This window comes from Zophobas morio, unplaced genomic scaffold (assembly GCF_036711695.1).
Source record: "Zophobas morio isolate AGI-343-1 ecotype UQ-CSIRO unplaced genomic scaffold, CSIRO_AGI_Zmor_V1 ptg000030l, whole genome shotgun sequence".
NCBI classification, from domain to species: Eukaryota; Metazoa; Arthropoda; class Insecta; order Coleoptera; family Tenebrionidae; genus Zophobas; species Zophobas morio.
In genome coordinates this window covers 1,659,044-1,678,331 of record NW_026972135.1, presented here as the reverse complement: position 1 = coordinate 1,678,331, position 19,288 = coordinate 1,659,044, and the positions used below count along the sequence as shown (strand labels likewise).

The 19,288-nt window shown below is 36.5% G+C and overlaps 1 protein-coding gene across 7 annotated transcripts; it reads left to right on the top strand.

Annotated features, from left to right (window-relative positions):
• Nucleotides 1–12,503: 12,503 nt before the first annotated feature.
• On the top strand, nt 12,504–19,288 carry LOC135138115 (uncharacterized). Of its 7 annotated transcripts, none has more exons than XM_064067987.1 (5): nt 13,155–13,275; nt 13,498–13,728; nt 13,956–14,772; nt 17,441–17,534; nt 17,706–19,288. In XM_064067987.1, exon 3 carries the CDS (start codon nt 14,036–14,038, stop codon nt 14,765–14,767), a length of 732 nt encoding a protein of 243 aa, XP_063924057.1. In that variant the 5' UTR covers nt 13,155–13,275; nt 13,498–13,728; nt 13,956–14,035; the 3' UTR covers nt 14,768–14,772; nt 17,441–17,534; nt 17,706–19,288. The 7 variants fall into 7 exon arrangements, with proteins under 7 accessions (XP_063924055.1, XP_063924051.1, XP_063924050.1 ...); XM_064067986.1 differs by having other exon boundaries at nt 13,155–13,469; nt 13,524–13,728; XM_064067985.1 differs by lacking the exons at nt 13,155–13,275; nt 13,498–13,728 and adding an exon at nt 12,504–12,637.

Here is a 19,288-nt window from a genome sequence, read left to right as displayed (position 1 = left end):
ACCATCAACAAGAAACGATGCCCGTTTTGTTTTTAAGTGACGATTATTTTCGTGATCGTACGTCTTAATTTGCACCATACACTTTGACGAATTGAAATTTGTCTGACGTAAATTGTGATAAATCGTCGTACGTCATACAGTAACTCGAAGTGAGTTTGTTCACGTAATGTGTTTTCCTGAAACGTTAACTACATATTTTGACAAACTTGTAATGTTTGTTACAGAGAAAGAGAGCGAAAATTTACAGAAGGGAGATGTTTGAATATGTTACAAGTGTAACTATAAGTAATTTATTTACAGTGAAAGTACTCCCGTGATCACTACCTTTGAGACAATCTCGCTATACATGAAGTGTCAGTCTCAAAAAATTGACTGTTGAAGTTACGTGCAAGTTAACTCGTGCTAGTAACATCGGCTCTAAACTTGTCATTTCTTGTTATCTTGTTATTACTATTTTTGATTTATTGACAGTATTTAGTGTCTCATGGCTAATGGCTTCATAAATATTCAAATAAGTATATTGTAATAAATAACAAATTTGTTATTGATATTAAAAAATTACTATAATTCGTAACAGATTAGTAAATGATTTATATGTACCTACGTTTTGATATACAAATTTTTAATTATTGATTTAATAGCGTTAAGTGTAAATACTGTATTTTATGGTTGATTCAGCCAAATGAATGTTTATGTCAAAATGAGTGGAATAATTGTTTCTTTTAACTTATTGAATTTATTTAATTTATGTTTTAATATATTTAACTGAATTTTGACACTGTGTTTAATTTTCACAAATTTCAAATGAACCGTGCTACCGCAGTATACAAAAAAAGATGTAATGCAAAAATTGTTAACAGAAATTATTTTTTTCTATCAATACAATTACTATTTTCTTTAATAAAGTTGTATCCTTAAAAAATAATGTTGAATTATGGAATGTTAACAGCAACATTTGATTCAAGAACTGTGTTAACTCCCGCGTCTGGGTGCCAATTTTATCAGTTGATGGAAGTCCGAACAAAAGGTCCGAGAGGCGCTGTCCCTTGGTGGTGAGTTAGTAAAAAAAAACGGTAAACGTCGAACTGTTCTATATACCTACAATTCTATTCTCGATTGAGGAGGTTGCGCTCAGTGACAATAAGCGACCCCAAATATTAGCATGATTAATCACAAATTAATTAAATATGATTTTAGCCCAATGGGTTGCCAAAAAAATAAAGAGATCAAGTAAATTTGAATCATTCATAAATAGGCAACCAACATTACAGTGCTTGAAAAATTTTTGTGCATCGGTAACAAACTAGTTTTGCAGTTGCTTACTATTTCCACATTGCTTGGTTTCTGAAATCAAAATATGTAAGGTGTAGTGCATAATTTACTGTTTTCTTGCGTTTTCTCCGCATTTTTCTATGGAAAATGATGAATACATTACTTGGGCGCATTCACAGATTGCAAATTTAGCGGATGTAACAAAAATACCCAACCAACAAAACGTCACCAGTGAATAAAATTTATAAAAAACCAGTGTTTTATGAATATGATTGTATATATTGTTTAATTTGTGTTTATCCTAAATTAACATGAAACAATACCTAATCGTCTAAATTTTATACTGAATTATCAAAAAGTTTTTTCTAATGAGTTAATTTTTTAATCAAAAATTGTCGAGTTTACTATTGCCTACAAATCTAAATTCGTTTCAAAAATTATAATCTATTAGATAAAAATAACAAACATTAATTTAGCGCAAAAATTTATTAAATGGTTATGATCAATGACCTCAATGATATTGTCACATTAGACACATTGTCTTCCTGGGTTCGTTCCAGAACTTCGGAAGGGAAAGTGTGTGTGGTGGCCCATGGCGACATACGAGTAAACTAGGTAAGTAGTTTTAAGAGTTATATATTTTTTTTAATGTTTTTGGTTATTTTGGAAAAATAGATTTTCTCTTGAGTTCCTCTAAAAGTTTTCATTTTTATCTTATTTGTGTGGTTTTTTTTTTGAAGATTTTTGGGAGCACGTGACAATATAGCTTTATATTAATTTAGAAAATTACAAGAAACTTTGTTAATCGTGTAGCAATTATGCCGACAAATTTGTAAGAAATTCCATTCCTGAGGATTTAAACAGCTTAATTTTAATCTATTAAAAATCGTGTGCAAGATTTTTAAATTAAGAGAAAGCAACTAGCACAGAAACAAAAATCAAGAAGTTACTGAAGATAAAAAACTTTATTGCAGTTCCTACATACACTTTTGCATCCAATTTTGTTTATTGAGCACATTCATTTATTTAGCACAAATGTAATAAAATGTAAAATACACGTGTACATATTTTATAAAAGATGTTGAAACTGTTGTCCATTTTCCCGCAAACACAAAGCCACTCTTCTTTTTTTATTTTCAAAAATGTATTGCAACACTTCTTCATTAAGATTTTCGTTACAAAAACGTGTAATTTTATCCATTAATTCTTCCAATGTGAGGACTCTATTTTTATAAACGCTGTCCTTCATCCATCCAAATGTTGAAAGTCAGGAGATCGGGGGGGCGTTAGTTTACACAAACTGTGAAAGGCGGCACACAATGTCAGCAAAGTCATGGCCTTCCTTAACTACAATATTTTATGATTTGATTACCCTGTATTATTTACCGGCATTTGAGCGAAAATGTTTATATCTGTTTATAAACTACCTATTAATGTTGTTTTGTTGTTTTGCAATATGTCCGTGGAACGAATGAGATTTTGGGAGGATTTTGCAGAAAAAACTAAAGGAATACAAATTTTCACTCATAAATTAATTAATAGTAGTATTAATTTATTATTTGCCTTACAGGCTTAATAAGATTCCCAATAGGGGTACAAATTAACTTAATCTATATAATACAAATACTTAAATCAATAAATAAATAAATAAAATAAATATTCGAGTTTTATCTAATAATAATAATTGTTCTATTTTTTCTGCTGGCCCACCCCTTTCTCTCCCTTTCTCCAACGTATCCTACACCTTCTGTTAGCTTCATCCATCCAAAAATTATTCTCTTTCTCTTCATTTTCACACCTAAATCTCGCCATCATTCTTTTCTCTTTTATACTATCTTTATCTGTGTCCTTTGGTACTTCATCCTTTACTATTTTTCTATACTCTTCATTATATCTAGACTCCTATATTCTCAATCTGCGTTCTTGCTTATCTATATTCTTATCTCTTACACTCAGTTCTTCTTTCATACTCCTTCCTATTTTGTCTCATTCTCTCTATTTCTTCACATGCATATCTCTTTCCTTCATAATACTTGTCTCTTTCGTTCCAAACATGTTTTCCCCCTTCCTTTCTTATTTCTTTCAATATTTTCTTGGAATATTTTACAATTACCTCTCTCACTGAACTTCTCTTCAAATCCAACCACCCTTTTATCCGCTTCCATTCTCATTTTCTCCCTTTTTGTTTCTTCTCTCACTATATACCCCGGCGTATACTTTTCCAATCTCAATGTCCATTTTATGTAGTTTTCTTGCACTGTCCCTTTTTCTTCATATTCCCTCCATCCTCAGATCTCAGCTCCGTACATAAATACACTTTTGATCAAACAATCAAACATCATCATTCTTCTCTTATAATCATGTCTAAATTTTCTCTCTCCTATTCCCCATACATACTATTATTGCTATCATTTTGTTCGCTTCTAGGACCATTTCTTGAATATGCGCTCTATCTGAGTTATTGCTCTTTAATGTATATCCTAAGTACTGGAATTCTTTCACCTATTCAATCTTCTTCCCTCTCCATGCCCACTCTTCCTTCTCCTTTCTTACTTTCTTCCCAAACACCATCATTTTTGTTTTTTCCACATTCACTTCCAATTCCTTTTTTTTTAATAATAATAATAATAATAATAATAATAGTTTATTGTCCAACAGGTTTCCCTAATAATAGGACAAATCTAAATAAATATGTACATATTATAATCAATACCAGAATAATAATATTAATAAAAAAAATAATAATAATAATATAAACATAATTCCTAGTATAACTATTTTAAATAAAAAATATCAGCCACATATCTGTCAGCACATCGACACATCGTGGTAATTGGCGAACGACGAAGGAGATTAGTTCGAGCAGCGGAGATGTGAAAGGTGTTGATATATCTCGATGCTGGCCGAGGAACATTAAATCTAACCTGTGATAATAGATCTGGACAATCAATTTTGTTATGAATAAGCTTACACAAGAAGTTAGCCTCATGTAGATCCCTTCGAATCGACAAAGAGGACACCTTGTGTCGTTGGAGAAGACTTTCCATCTCAACACCTCTGGCCGGATAATTACCACTAATTTTGAATGAAAGAAACTTCAAAAATTTCCTGTATACTTTGTCAAGAAGCATGTGCTGACACATGTATATGGGATACCATACTAATGACGCGTACTCTAATTTAGGTAGAACATATGCAAAAAAGAGGGATTTAATCACATCTATATTGTTGAAAAATTTTGACGTTCTCATGACAAACCCCAAAGATTGATTTGCAGCATTGCAAATATTGGTAACATGAATATCAAAAGTCAAACAGCTATCAAAAGTAACTCCAAGATCTTTAATTGATGTTTTTCGTTCTAACAGTGTACCTCATATTGAATAAGAAAAATCTATGATATGAAGTTTTCGACAAAATGAAATGTAGCAACATTTAGTACTATTAATAATAAGTCTATGTAGATAGCACCACTCAACGATTTTAGTTATAGCCACTATATTTCATATAGTAGCGACATCGGGTCACTAACTGGTCCCACTAGTGCTGCCAACTTAAAATCCAGGCGAAAAATGGCGCCTCCTTTAAATTAAAAATTGTGTAAAATTAAAATTTGATACACAAAACAGGAAAAATTGTTATTATTAATATATTTATATATATTAATTATTGATTTTAACGCAAATCTCCACACGAATAACAGAACATACTTACTTGCAATAAACAACAAAATGATGTTTTGAGTTTTGACAACAAAACAGGCTTTGACTCTGTGCTACGTTGTAGTATATGAATCTCTCCAAGAAAATGGGGCAAAAAAAAGCATATGTATCTCCTATTATTTTTATTCATAGACTTTGAACTGTACATTATTGTTCTGTTATTTTGGTTACGTTTTTTTACATAAAAATACACCCTACTTCTTATATATAATTTAACAATACTTTCAATTATGTTATTGCCGCAGGTACAAAACATTGTTTTTTTGCAATTCTGAATGCAACACGACGGCATTTTTATTGAATTTAACGCAAATCTCCACACGAACAACAAACACACGCACTTGCAATTAACAACAAAATGGTCTTTAGAGTTTTGACAACAAAACATGTTTTGACTTTTTGTGCTACGTTGTTTACACCAGGGTAGACAACACAAAACACAACCAAAACATCTGACATTTAGTTACTTCAGTGCAACCAACACAATTTGGGACCAGCCAGGAGACCCAGGTGACGCTACTATATGTAATCTAGTGGCTATAATTTTAGTAAGTTCACCTTGTAAAAGCTCAGCATCATAAAGACTTGATATTATGGAATAAATTTTCAGATCATCAGCATAAGCTAAGAAACAGCAGTTTAAAGATTCAAGCAAGTCATTAACAAACAAATTAAAAAACAGGGGTCCAAGATGAGAACCTTGTGGAACCCCAGAAGTCGAGGTGAAGGGAAAAGATGAGAAACCATTATAAAAAACATAGTTGGTGCGATTGGTCAGATAGGATTCAATTAGCTTCAGTAGAGTTGATGAAATTCCATATCTATTCAGTTTTAGTAAAAGAATGTCATGTGGAATAACATCAAAAGCACGGGAAAAATCCGTGTAAATTACATCAACCTGCTCCCGTTTATCAAGTGATTCGCTAAGAGATCCTGTTGCAGAACAGCAAGATTCGTCACTGTAGATCTCCCAGTTCTAAAGCCATGTTGCCCCGTACTAATAAATGAACGAGTGTTATCATAAATAACATCATAGAGTACAATCTCAAAAATTTTTCCAAAATTACTTAATATAGATATAGGTCTATAATTCCCTAGAAATGAAGAATCACCTTTTTTAAAAACTGGACTAATTCTAGCCGTTTTCCAGCGATTCGGAAAAGTACTAGTCTTAAGCGCAAGGTTTATTAGTACAGACAAAGGTTTAGCAAGCACAGTTCTGCAATCCCGTATCAGAAAACTGGGAATCAAATCATCTCCACTAGTATGCTTATTGGGTAGTTTCGCCATTACAGCTGACAACATCTCAGGAGTTACAGATGAAATTGAGAAACAATTGTTATTCAAAGCAGACGTCAACTGTCCAGCAAGGGAGGTATTGTTACTTTTACTAAATACACTAGCAAACGTTCTAGCAAATGCATCAACTATTTCCTTGGGGTCTGAATAAAGCGTTCCATCATCATCAGATAACTGACTAGGAATCCTAGAAGTACCGTTCTTGGAATGTAAGAATTTCCATAAAGAAGCAGGATTAAACTTAATTTCCTTTTGCATACGATCGAGATATTCATTATAAGTAGAGAGCGGATTTTATGAAATTTGCATATCCGTTATTTTTTGCATATAAGTCATGATATTTAATATGTGAACGAATCATGCTAATTAAAAATGAATACAGCTATAAAAAAATTGCATATTTGCATATATTTGCCTTCTGCTGCATATTTCACGGAACGGGTGCATATTTTGCATTTTTATCAATTTTTGTGCTAATTTGAAAAAAAAAATTGTTGTCATTCTATCGGCATTTATCTAGAAAGACGAAATTTTATGAATCATATTGCAAATATTGTCCTGAGCTTCAAATAGCTAGAAAAGGTTTGGGTTTTATGGTAGTTTGGAAACACCACTGGGTGTTAAGCCATCCTTCCAGGTAAATTCGCGCCCTAATTACTTTTGGAAATACCCTTCATTCCCATTATTTTTGTTCGTTAGTTAAGAGGGCGGACGCCAACTGGGCACCAACTAATCCCAGGTAAATTTTGCGGGTAGTTAGGATAGGCCAACTCGGCACCCAGCTCCAAATAAAGATCGGTGAACTCGGCACTACAGTAGCAGGTATGGTAACAAGGGTTAATCCGTCCACTCCCCGAGATACTTTCCCTCTAGTCAAATCGTTATGTGCAAATAAATAACACAAGTCTCCAAATTTAACTTTTGAAAATTTGTTTTTGTTCTGATGGCTGTCTTGGGTAGTTTTTTTTAGCGTTGATTACGTCTATGATATCTGTTTGTCGCTTTCACGTAAGGTTTATTTGTAAAACAAGATTAAAACTGAAATTTTTAAGTAGTAAGTATAAGAATATTATAGAAATACTGTAATAGATTTTTTTCATAATCTGCATACAAAAATTTATTGGATGAGGTGATTTTTCTGTTAACAGAACTGTTACTACCGGTTCATTCATGAACTACCTGAAGCGGGTGGTTGGTGTCGAGTTGGCCTAGCATCAAAGGGTAGTCTTTAAAATTACCTGAAATTGTTGGTGCCGAATTGGCGTGTTTATTTTATGACAGATTAGGCTTGGTGCCGAGTTCACCTGTACCCAGTTAAGAGTATTAATGGTACGTTTATTAGTGGTGATCGAAGGGACGTTATACTGTTATTATTTTTCATCGTGAATTTATATTGAAAGCATTTAAAGGGATACAAGTGTATCAATATGTCGAAGATAACTCAAATTAATTTATGGATTAAACCTTTTCCTGAATTTACTCTTCAAGAACGAACTGTACTTTGTCGGGCCTGCCCTAAACCGGTAAGTATTTTTACATCTGTGGACGTAGTACCTACGCAGTTTTTCTATTTACAAATACATTTACTTTAGAATCACCGGAAAAACTTTTTGTTAGAATATTTCGAAAAATATCTAAAAATAAATTGTTGCCAAAATAGTAATTAAATAGTGGATTACTATTATTTTTTAATTTGATCTGTTTATATTTATTTTTTATTATAAGAATATTATCTTTAAAAACGTGATTTATGTGTTAGTGAGATGTAATTAAACACTTTGCAATGTGATTTATGTATTTTTTGTAATAAAATGTAAGCCCGGAATTTTATAAATAAATTTAGTTCGCTTATTAAGCTTTTTTTTTTAATTTTTGGAGCATATGCAACTGCATATCTCTGCATATATTAAGAAAGTTACTGCATATTTGCATAAATTTGGTGCATATCATATGATCATATTTCTCAAAATTTTGCTGCATATTTTCCGCTCTCTAATTATAAGAGTTTGTTAAAAGACTTTTTACAAGAGATCTTAATCGTTTAAATTCATTGTAGTGTCGACAATCTTTTGTTCTTATCCATTTCTTTCTGTAATAGGCTTTTAGTTTAATATATTGTTGAATGTTAGAGGATACCCAAGGAGGAAATTTAGATGAATAAACACCAACAAAGGGCACAGAAACATTCATTAAGTTGTACAAATGAGAATAAAATTGTTCAACTGCAAAGTTAATATCTTCCAGATTATCAAGGAACGACCAATCCGATTCAAAAATATCCTTATATAAACGAACAAGGTTGGCACGTCGAAAGTTATAACGTCTATTTGTTGATACAGGAAAAGGTGAAAAATCAGCTGACGTGATTGAAAAATGTATATGAAGAGCCGGATGATGAGGATCTTCACGTACTAACGCAGGTAAACACTGGAACACTACTGCATTAGTGTCGTGGCTAGAGAGAACTAAATCAAGTAATCTACCATTGCTGTTTTTAACAGAATTAACTTGTGTAACCTGCACGACACTACATAAATCCTTTACAATTCTCGATTTACGACAGTTCGTAACATTAACATTTGAAAATTGAGGAACATTGAGATCCCCAACCAAAACCACCCGATGATTAATTAAAATCATTTCGAGAGCGTTAAAAAACAATTCAAAATCCTCAAATGATATATCAGGAGGAACGTACAAAGCAACTAAAAGGAAATTGGAGGAGCCAATAAAACAGTTACATATTATAATATCAATCAGCGGAACTAATTCAATGAGATTATTAGTATCGATAACAACATATTTAAATGTATTAGAAAAAGCAACTAGAACGCCACCCCCTCTGGATCGACCAAGCAGTGAAAATATGCGGTCACGACGAACAACGTTATAGTGAGGAGGAAACAGTTCAGAACTTAAAATAGAATTATTCAACCAAGTCTCACTGATAACTATAATATCAAATGAAAAGTCACAGACACTAACATAGAACGACTGAGTTTTAGACGAAAGACTTCTAGCGTTTTGATAATATAAATTATAGGAGTAAGATGTAATACTTCTGTTGGACGTAACTAGTTTTCCAAGGTGACAATGCTAGGGATACCATTACGATAACGGATTTTCAAATTATTTTCCCCATTAGCTACTCGCTTTTCCAAATCACATTTAACAGCCTTAAACACATTAATCTGCATTGGAGTACGATCTCTGGATACGTTAATACGCGACCACTTCTCCAGTGATTTTAAAACTCTAATTTTTTTTACAATCATATCAACATCATTAGGGCAAGTAACCTTAACTTTAATAGGGCGTGCCCTGTCACTTTTAGTAATATCAAATTTACCTAAGCGAACAAGTGGTAAAATTTCTGTGTTGACTTTTAATTCGTTTAGTAAATCATGTACTAAATTCGTATCAGCTACAATTTGTTGATCTTTCGACACACAGTTCTCAATAACATTGTAAATAATAAGGTTGCATTCACGTTTTTTACGTTCTGAAAGCTCATTTATAATTTTTTCAGTTTCAATAAATGGAATATTACTGGTGGTTATATTAGTAGGTGCAGATGGAATAATATTATTAATAATAATAACGTATTTTCTCGAAACTTTTAATCATTGTTTTCATTTCTTCTCTTTTATGATCTGCTTACGCCAACGACCAAATTTTCTTTTTGCCCACTACCACACCTCCTGTCGGTGCTTTTCTGAACATTTCATCTATATCTCCTAGATAAGCTACAAACAACGCGGGGCTGAGTGGGCATCCCTCTCTCACTCCTCTGTTTGTATAACTTTTTTGCCCCTTTTTAAATAATGGAATTATTATACCTTCTCTCCACTGCCGAAGAAACCCTTTTTCCTTCCAAACTCCATCTACCACTTCCCATATCCTTTCTTTCACTCCTTATGTCCCGAACATCCACGCTTCGTTCTGGATTCCATCCCCTCCAAGTGCCTTTCCTCTTTTCAGTCTTTCAATCTGTCTTCCTATTTCATCTTTTGTTATTTCCGAACCTCTCCACATTTCTTCCGTCGTTGTGATTCCTTTATTTATTTTGCAGCATTTTTCCTCACAACTTATCAATAATTCCATAAAGTGTCTTTTCTATTCATGTATTTTGATTTTCCTACTGACTTCAGTCTTCCTTCTCCGTTCCTTGTTTATATATCTCCATACTTCTTCTGTTTTCAGGGACTTTATTGTCTTCTCTTCTTCTTCTCGTTTCTCTCTTTTTCTTTCTTCACATTTTGTCCTATAATTCTCTCTTGCTTTTAAGTATTCCTCTTTCCTTCGTGTTTTATTTTTCCCTTTTCTTAATTTTTTTCTTGCTTTTCTCTTCAACTCACTACATTTTCCATTCCATCCATTATTCCTCCCTTGCCATATGTATATCTTTCTTTTTTCCGTGGCTTTTACAATTAAGTTGATCAGTTCTGCTATCATAGCTTCTATATCTTCTTTTACATCGAATTTCTTTTTTTCTAGTCTACTTCTGTATCATTGAATTCCCTCTTCATCCCAATTCTTTTTTCTATTTCTTTTCTTTCGTTTCTTCTCTCTTGTTTTTCGTACTCTTGATCTTTTCCTTTGATTTTTATTTCTAGTGGCATGTGGTCCGATTCTACCCTTTCCCCCACTTTGAGAAACTCTCTATTTCTTTCCACGCCTCTTCGATGATAATTCCATAGTCTATAATTGATTCTCCCCTAGCCCCTACGTACGTACATTCTCTTTGTTCATCTCCTTCCTTGTTTCCATTCAAAATTTCCCATCCCATTTCTTCTATTATCTTCTACAATATTTTCCCTTCTTTATTATTTGCTTTGTCTTTTGATCCTCTTTCCTCTCCCTTTTCTTTATCTATTATTCTTGTCCTCTTATCGATTAGTCTTGCGTTAAAATCCCCTCCTATGTATGTTATCCAGCTGTATTACTCACATATTATTGTGGTAGTGTTCATTCAAATTACTCCCAGTTTTCTCTTTGTACTCATGTCTCTACTAGCCTCACCACATCAAATTTTCCCACGTGCTCCCAGAACTCCTTTTCCTTTTTTCGCAACCCTTGGACATTCCAAAACAGTACCTTCACCCCTTTTATTCCTAATTTTGTACCTGTTTCCCTTTTTCCGATTTCCCTATCTGCATCCTTTATTCCCTTTCCTTTTCCTTTCCCGTGTTTCCTACAATTTTTCCTCCTTTTCTTCCTTTTCTTTTGGCTCTATACTAAAATTTTTCTACCTTCTTGAGTATACCCTCTTCTTCACTCCATTCAAAATTTCTGCCATCTACATTAACTTTTTATTTCCCATTCTAACCATTTTCCCTTTATTTCTCTCTTTTGTTGCCTCTTCTTTTATTTTGATTTGAATTTTTCTTTCCGTTTTCATCAGATCTTCATTTATGTAAAATTACGACCCTTTTAAGTTCTTCTTGCTTTTCATTACATTTATTTTTTCTTCTCTATTTTCGAATTCCACTACGTAAACTTTATCTGCAATTTTGTACGCGCTTTTAACTTTACTCTCTACTTTGGCTTTCTCTTCTGAAAATTTTGTCACCTTTACAATTATCTGCTTCTGCTCTTTTGTTCCTATTTCCAACCCCATAATTTAATTAATAATCAACTTAATTTTTGTTGTTCATTTAAACATAAGTGATGACATCATGTCAAATTTTTCTGAATAAATTTTATTTAAAATTTGCAAAATATTATGACTCTATACTTTGGTTTACGCATAATGGACACATACTTTTTAAAATTACTCACACAAGATGCCTCAAAAAGAAAATTAGTCCACGGTTACTGCGACAGAACTTCCCTTGCCCTTAAAGTACAATCCAACAAATTCTAAGGAGGTGCCGTCCGCAGATATACAGACAATATGAATTGTGTTCAAAGCAAATAACCAACGGAAAAGAGTGTATTATTGTCAGTGTATACGCTTAACTTTGATTGTTTATGTTTATATATACCTACATCGAAAGAATGTCACGTAGAAATTTGTTTAATTTGAATGAGTTGTCTCCTCAAAACAGAAGACTAAAATTAGTTACTTATGGAATAGAATGCAAAAAGCACAGCCAAGTGTTATCGTAAAACAAAATTTTTGTGGATTTTTCATATCTCGAAGGTCTCGATATCAGCAGCATTTACTCTTATCAGATTTACGCACCACACCTTAAGTACCATATTTTCAGAGATTCAACAATACGCATGACTGTTAAGTTCATAGCAATATTCATAAAGTAATTCCGTATAATTGTAGCATATTTTATAAAAGTTTTTGGTGATTACCTACATGTTTCAAAAGTATTTAGCATTCCTGTGGGGTAAGTTGAAAATTAAATTATTAAAAAAATACCTATCGTAGCCCATTAGGAGTAAGAGAACGGTGTAATTATACTCCTGTCCCGCCTTCATAATCACTTACTGTAGTACCCCTATTGTAGTCTCGAGTCTCACACGTTTAAAGAAAGTTGAAAATTTTCAACTTCCCGCCATCACTTTCAGGTGGCAGCTCTGACTGTCAACGTCATCGAGGTCATTACTCTGTTGTGTGTCTCCACGTTTTCACGCGTTTTCGTTTGGAGTATCTTTTGTGGTTTTTCACGTGCATTTTTGCTATGGGGGATCATCGCACACATTCTTCCAAGCGTCCCCGCAGTCGGGGTCGCGCCTCTGATGCCACAGATTACGGCGCAAACAAGATCGCACGTTTACACAAGCGCTTGCTTCGCGCACTCGAGAAGCAGCAACGACGGCCACGGAGTTCCTCCAGCTCGAGTCCCGTGGCCTCGACTTCCCGGACTTCCGCTGCAGAACGGGGCCAAGCGCAGTTTTTTTTTTTTTGAGGTTACTGATCCAACCTGTGATTCACCTTCTCCTGAAAGCTATTCGGAAGCTACATTTAATTGCCCCACTGATGAAGTTCAGACTGAATGCCAGAACTCTGGCAGTGCTCTTGCAGGTGAGAACTCTCACTTCTTGCTTTTAACGGAGTTCGAACGCCAGGACTCTGGCAGTACTAGTGCAGGTGGGAACTCTCACTTCTTGCTTTAGGGAGTTCGAACGCCAGAACTCTGGCAGCGCTCTTCATGTGAGAACTCTCACTTCTTGCCTTTAGGAAGTCCGAACGCCAGAACTCTGGCAGTGCTCGTGCAGGTGAGAACTCTCATTTGTTTTTTTTCAGGAGTTTGAATGCCAGAACTCTGGTAGTGTCCTTGCAGGTGAGAACTCTCACTTCTTGCTTTTAACGGAGTTAGAACGCCAGGACTCTGGCAGTACTAGTGCAGGTGGGAACTCTCACTTCTTGCTTTAGGGAGTTCGAACGCCAGAACTCTGGCAGCGCTCTTCATGTGAGAACTCTCACTTCTTGCCTTTAGGAAGTCCGAACGCCAGAACTCTGGCAGTGCTCGTGCAGGTGAGAACTCTCATTTGTTTTTTTTCAGGAGTTCGAATGACAGAACTCTGGTAGTGTCCTTGCAGGTGAGAACTCTCACTTCTAGTCTTAACGGAGTTCGAATTTCCTACATCTGAACAAAGGGGGGGGGGGCGAAAAGGTCCGCTCCCTTTGCGTGTATAGTTGGCTGCCTAGCCTTCACCACCTTGTCGGAACCCTGACGAACCTTCACGTTTTCTCCTTTGCAGGAACAGACCAATCTCTCCCTGAAGAGATTCTACGAATTTTGGGGGTCGACCCAAATGCGGCGACCGCCGAGCAGGTGCCAATGAACCCGAATTTGGTACAAGTGTGGCGCGACATTTTGGCCAATGGTTTACCTTCCGACACTAGGAAGGAATTAATCACCAAATATCCTCTGAGGTCAAACTGCCCTCTTTTAGCGGCGCCTCGTCTGAACCAGGAAGCCCGAATTGCAATTTCCGAGGTAGTGGCAAGGAAGGATGCGCGCCTGATTGCAATCCAGAACCAAATGGGAGCAGGATTGTCAGGTCTGGCAACTGCTTTAGACTTGATTTTCGCCACCGACCGTCAGGATAATTTCGAGCTACGTCTAGTAGAGTGCATCAGCGATGCGGCGAAGTTATTTGGTGACATTCATCATGATCAATCTCAGGCTCGCCGACAAATTATCAAAGCAACCTTGAGCCCTGCCCTCAAGGATACTTTATCGGAGGCGTCCGTTGACGGTTGGCTTTTCGGCGATAACCTCAGCGAGCGAATCAAGACGGCTAAACCTTTGGAGAGAACATCAGCGGATCTGAAAAGAACTCCGGTGACGAAACCTCGTCCTCCACCTGTCGTCTCACACCACCAGGACGCACGACATTTAAACTACAAGGGCCCCTCTCGGTATCGCCAGTCGCACAGCCGCGGAGGGGCACAACACGGCCACTCAAAGAAATCCAGCCGTCAAAGCCAACAGGCGCAAATAGCCCCATCGTCGAGACGATCCGGAACACACCGCTCTGCGACGAACAGAGCGTTGCCCCGTCAGTAGCTACGGTAAGCACACAATCATATGCAGGGGAGCTCCACACCTTCATGGAGGAGTGGAGGACAATAACAAATGACCACTCTGTCCTATCCATGGTTAACGGCCTAGTTATTCCCTTCCACTCGACACCCTCGCAGACATATATTCCGTCAACTCCGGACTGGTCTCCTGCGGAAACCACCGCCCTCCGCTCGGAGATTAACACACTGATTCGAATTGGCGCGGTTGCAGCCTGTGAACCTTGTGATGGCCAATTCATTTCGCGAATTTTCTTGGTACCAAAAGCAGATGGTTCCTCGCGGTTCATATTAAACCTAAAACCGTTGAACCGATTTGTGGTAACGCACCACTTCAAGATGGAGGACAGGAAGACGGTTATGCGTCTTCTCTCTCGCCATTGCTATATGGCTACTATTGACTTGAAGGATGAATACTTTATGATTCCAGTCGCGCGGTCTTGTCAAAAGTATTTGCGTTTCCGTTTCCAAAATGGACTTTATCAATTTTTAGTGATGCCTTTCGGACTTAGCGTTGCCCCGTGGTCTTTTACCAAGCTTATGAAGCCAGTGGTCGCAAAGCTACGACGCGAAGGAAACGAGTCAGTGGTATACTTCGATGATTTTCTCCTGACGGGAAATAGTTTTGGGAGCTGCGCTAGAAACGTCACAGCCACCGTATCCCTTCTGAATCGTTTGGGCTTTGTCATAAACTATGCTAAGAGTCGCTTGACCCCTACCAAAACGTGTACATTCCTGGGTTTTCGTTTTTAACTCAATATCAATGACCATCAACCTTCCACCGGATAAGCGATGCGCCGTTGCCCAGCGTGTAGCCACCCTTTTACAGTGCCAGTGCTGTAAAATACGGATATTTGCATCGCTTTTGGGCACCCTGGTTTCTGTGTGCCCTGCCACGGAATATGGTTGGCTCTACACTAAAGCATTGGAAAGAAATAAATGGCGGGCCTGAATCGCCTCAGGTAACAATTATGAAGCCGAAATGACTATTTCCGCAGAGGCAAGGATGGAATTGCAATGGTGGAGTCAGACCTTACCCAATACTTCCGCTCCTATCCACAGGCCTAACTTTTCTGTTGTGATTTTTACCGACGCCTCTCGATCCGGTTGGGGAGCGGTTTCGGGAGATGACCGAGTCCACGGCCATTGGTCGGAAGACGAGAAACGTCACCATATTAACTATTTGGAACTGCTGGCGATTTTCCTCGCTTTGAAGCACTTTGGCCAACACCTCAGCGACTGCGCCATCCTACTACGGGTTGACAACACTCCGGCCATCGCCTACATAAATAAAATGGGAGACCATCTAGCCAAAGAAATTTTGCAGTGGGCCGAACAGAAACATCTGTGGCTCTTCGCGTCATACTCATTTTATCAGTCTTGCAAAAAATTGTCACCGACTGCGCGGAAGGTTTAGTGGTGGTTCCGTTGTGGCCTACACAACCTTGATATCCCAGATTCCTAAGCATGCTAAGATCCGAACCCATGTACTTGACACCGTCAACGGACCATACATCGATCCGGGAACTGACTCTGAAACTGGTTACGCTCATCGCTCTCGTCACTGCACATCGAGTGCAGACATTGTCGCTGATTCAACTACCGCATATAACGTTTTCTGAATCTGGGGCTACGATCAACATTGCACTTCCCATTAAAACCTCACGCAAGGGTTGTCCCCAACCGTCACTTTTTTTGCCGTTTTTTCGCGACAAACCCGAGCTCTGTGTGGCCACGCTTCTCCAGTTGTACATTCGCCGTACGGCTGCGCATCGACCACCAGAGATAGATAGGCTGTTCTTGATCCTGCAACGGCCTTTTAAGTCCGCCTCATCACAGACCCTGAGTCGCTGGATAAAGGCAACGTTGAAGGACAGCGGCATTAATACCAAAGTTTTTCGCGCGCATAGTGTTCGGCATGCGGCTACTTCGCACGCGAAGCGCCAGGGTGTGTCCATAGATACCATTCGGGCCACCGCGGGCTGGTCCCAACAATCAGCTGTTTTTGCTCAATTCTACGACAGACCCTTGTCGTCCGAAGGCGTTTTTTCAGCAGCTGTTCTAGGTTAAGTTATTTGTAAGAGTTCCTAGCTAGTACTATGTTACTACTAAAACTTTTTGCTGATGTCGCCTTCCTTTTCTTAAACATCTACAGTAAGTGATTATGAAGGCGGGACAGGAGTATAATTAATCGATCAAACGAACTGAATAGTGAAGTTCGATCGTAATTATACGATCTGTCCCGCCTGAAATGATCACTCCCTCCTCGCCCGAATCTTCCGCGGGTGCATTGTTCCCGGATCATTTCTGCGACATCACCTATTCTCTCCAGCTTTGAAGTAATGACCTCGATGGCGTTGTCAGTCAGAGCTGCCACCTGAAAGTGATGGCGGGAAGTTGAAAATTTTCAACTTTCTTTAAACGTGTGAGACTCGAGACTACAATAGGGGTACTACAGTAAGTGATCATTTCAGGCGGGACAGATCGTATAATTACGATCGAACTTCACTATTCAGTTCGTTTGATCGATTAATTTTATTATTAGATTGGTAGATTAGTTTTAAAAAGACATAATTATGAGAAAAAAGTCAAAAACCTGAGAAAAGTATAATCAATTTGTTGTGAGTAAAAAAATAACTTTCATCAATTATTTTTTTAGCAGACAGATCTAGTGCGAACACAAGATACTTCAAACAAGCAAGCAAGTTGTTGTATTAGGAGATAATCAACGCATTATGGAAAATACCGAAGAGGTAAATCTGTTTATGATAAAAAACACTTTAATGGTTAGCTGCAGATTTCTTCAACATGAAATAATTAGTTGGTTATTCGTAACGGTAGAGTTCAAATTTTAACGAATCAAATACAAAATAAAAAAAGAGAAATCTATAAAACATTTTTTCACGTTGTTGATTCTATTTCAGACTTTTGAAAAACGAAAAGGAACCACGAATAAGGGTAACAAATACGAAGATTTGATCACCGCTAACGTCGCACTACAAATGATAAGCAACACTAAAATTAAAGACTTCCTCATTTCATCGAACGATAAAAAGTTTGGTGATTTTGATGACGTAGTTATCGAAATTGGGACAGATAGGGGAATCGAAACAAAAGCAGTGCAATTAAAACACAGTAATGATAAAAGACACTTAATCATAAAGCAGCTGGCAGACAAAAGTGGAGACTTTAGTTTAATCAAATATTTCAGTTCTGCTCAAAAGGTTCAGGGCGAAATGAAAACTTTTATTTTATTTACCACAAACATTTCCAAAATTTCAGAGAAAACAAAATTTAAACTAGATGGAGAAAACTTTTACTTGAAGGCGATTAAAAAAACGGTTTCAGGAGATAATTTCGACGTTTTAAGAATTTCAAAAAATGTAGATTTTTATTATGAATTCCAAATCCTAGAGGACGAAGAGACTAAACAAAATCCTGAAAAAATTCAGCAGTATCGAATTTTCTTCGAAAACTTTCGTCTTTACACAAACCAAGAACGTTTTGAACCTCTTACAAAATCAACCATGAGTAGATTTACTGAGATGTTTTGTTCTAGCGAAGAAACCTTCAAGAAATACGTCGAGGTCATTTCGGAGTGGAGTTTTAAAGAAGGAAAGAAAGAAAAATTAAGCAAAAAAATTATACAACGTGCAATCGCACTTCATCTACTTTCTTCTCATATCGAACATTTTGTTTTTGATTCCGTCACAGACGAAATGAAAATTCTTCGAGAGGCTATTTGTTCGTTTGACATTACGTTATTGGAAAAAGAAGGCAACAACGAAGTTAAAAAGTTGTGGGGCGACTTGGACAAGAATGTTGACCTCAAAGAGCTAAACAAAGTTCGATCACTTTATTCGCTTTCTATTGATTATATAAATAGTGTCCAAAATCTGGATCCAATTTTGTTGACACAGTTGCTGTGGTTGATGGACAAATGTCCCCTAATTGTAAAAGAACACGAAAATATGGAGAAAGCTATTGAACTCTGTCCAGATGCAAAATTTATCATACTTGGTGAGAGAAATCGTGGAAAATGGATGAAAAATCTTTCAGTGTTTGAAAACTTGTCTGATTTGAAATCAAAAGGCCAATTGTATGACGAAATAATGCAGAAGTTCACCATTTCTTTACAAGGAAAAGAACCACTCAATTTGGTGACTGCGTTCGAAGAAAATGACGTAATTTTGAAACACGTAACGGTAAACAGACTTTTAGAAATGGCAAATAGTGAGTGCTATGTAGATGGAGGAAAGGAAACTTTTCCCAATCTTTATATCGAAAGATATTTGACGGCTAATATTATAGACAATAAGTATTTAGAACATGTTAATACAAATACTGTTGTTATCTGTTCATATTACATGGGCCAGGATTAGTGTGTCGATTGTATTGCGCCCGGCTACCTTGTTTTGGATTTACTTCAAATAATGTTTCAATTATAAAAATAATAGTAATCATTGTATACACGCGTATAAAATTAATAAAGAATCACGACCGATAA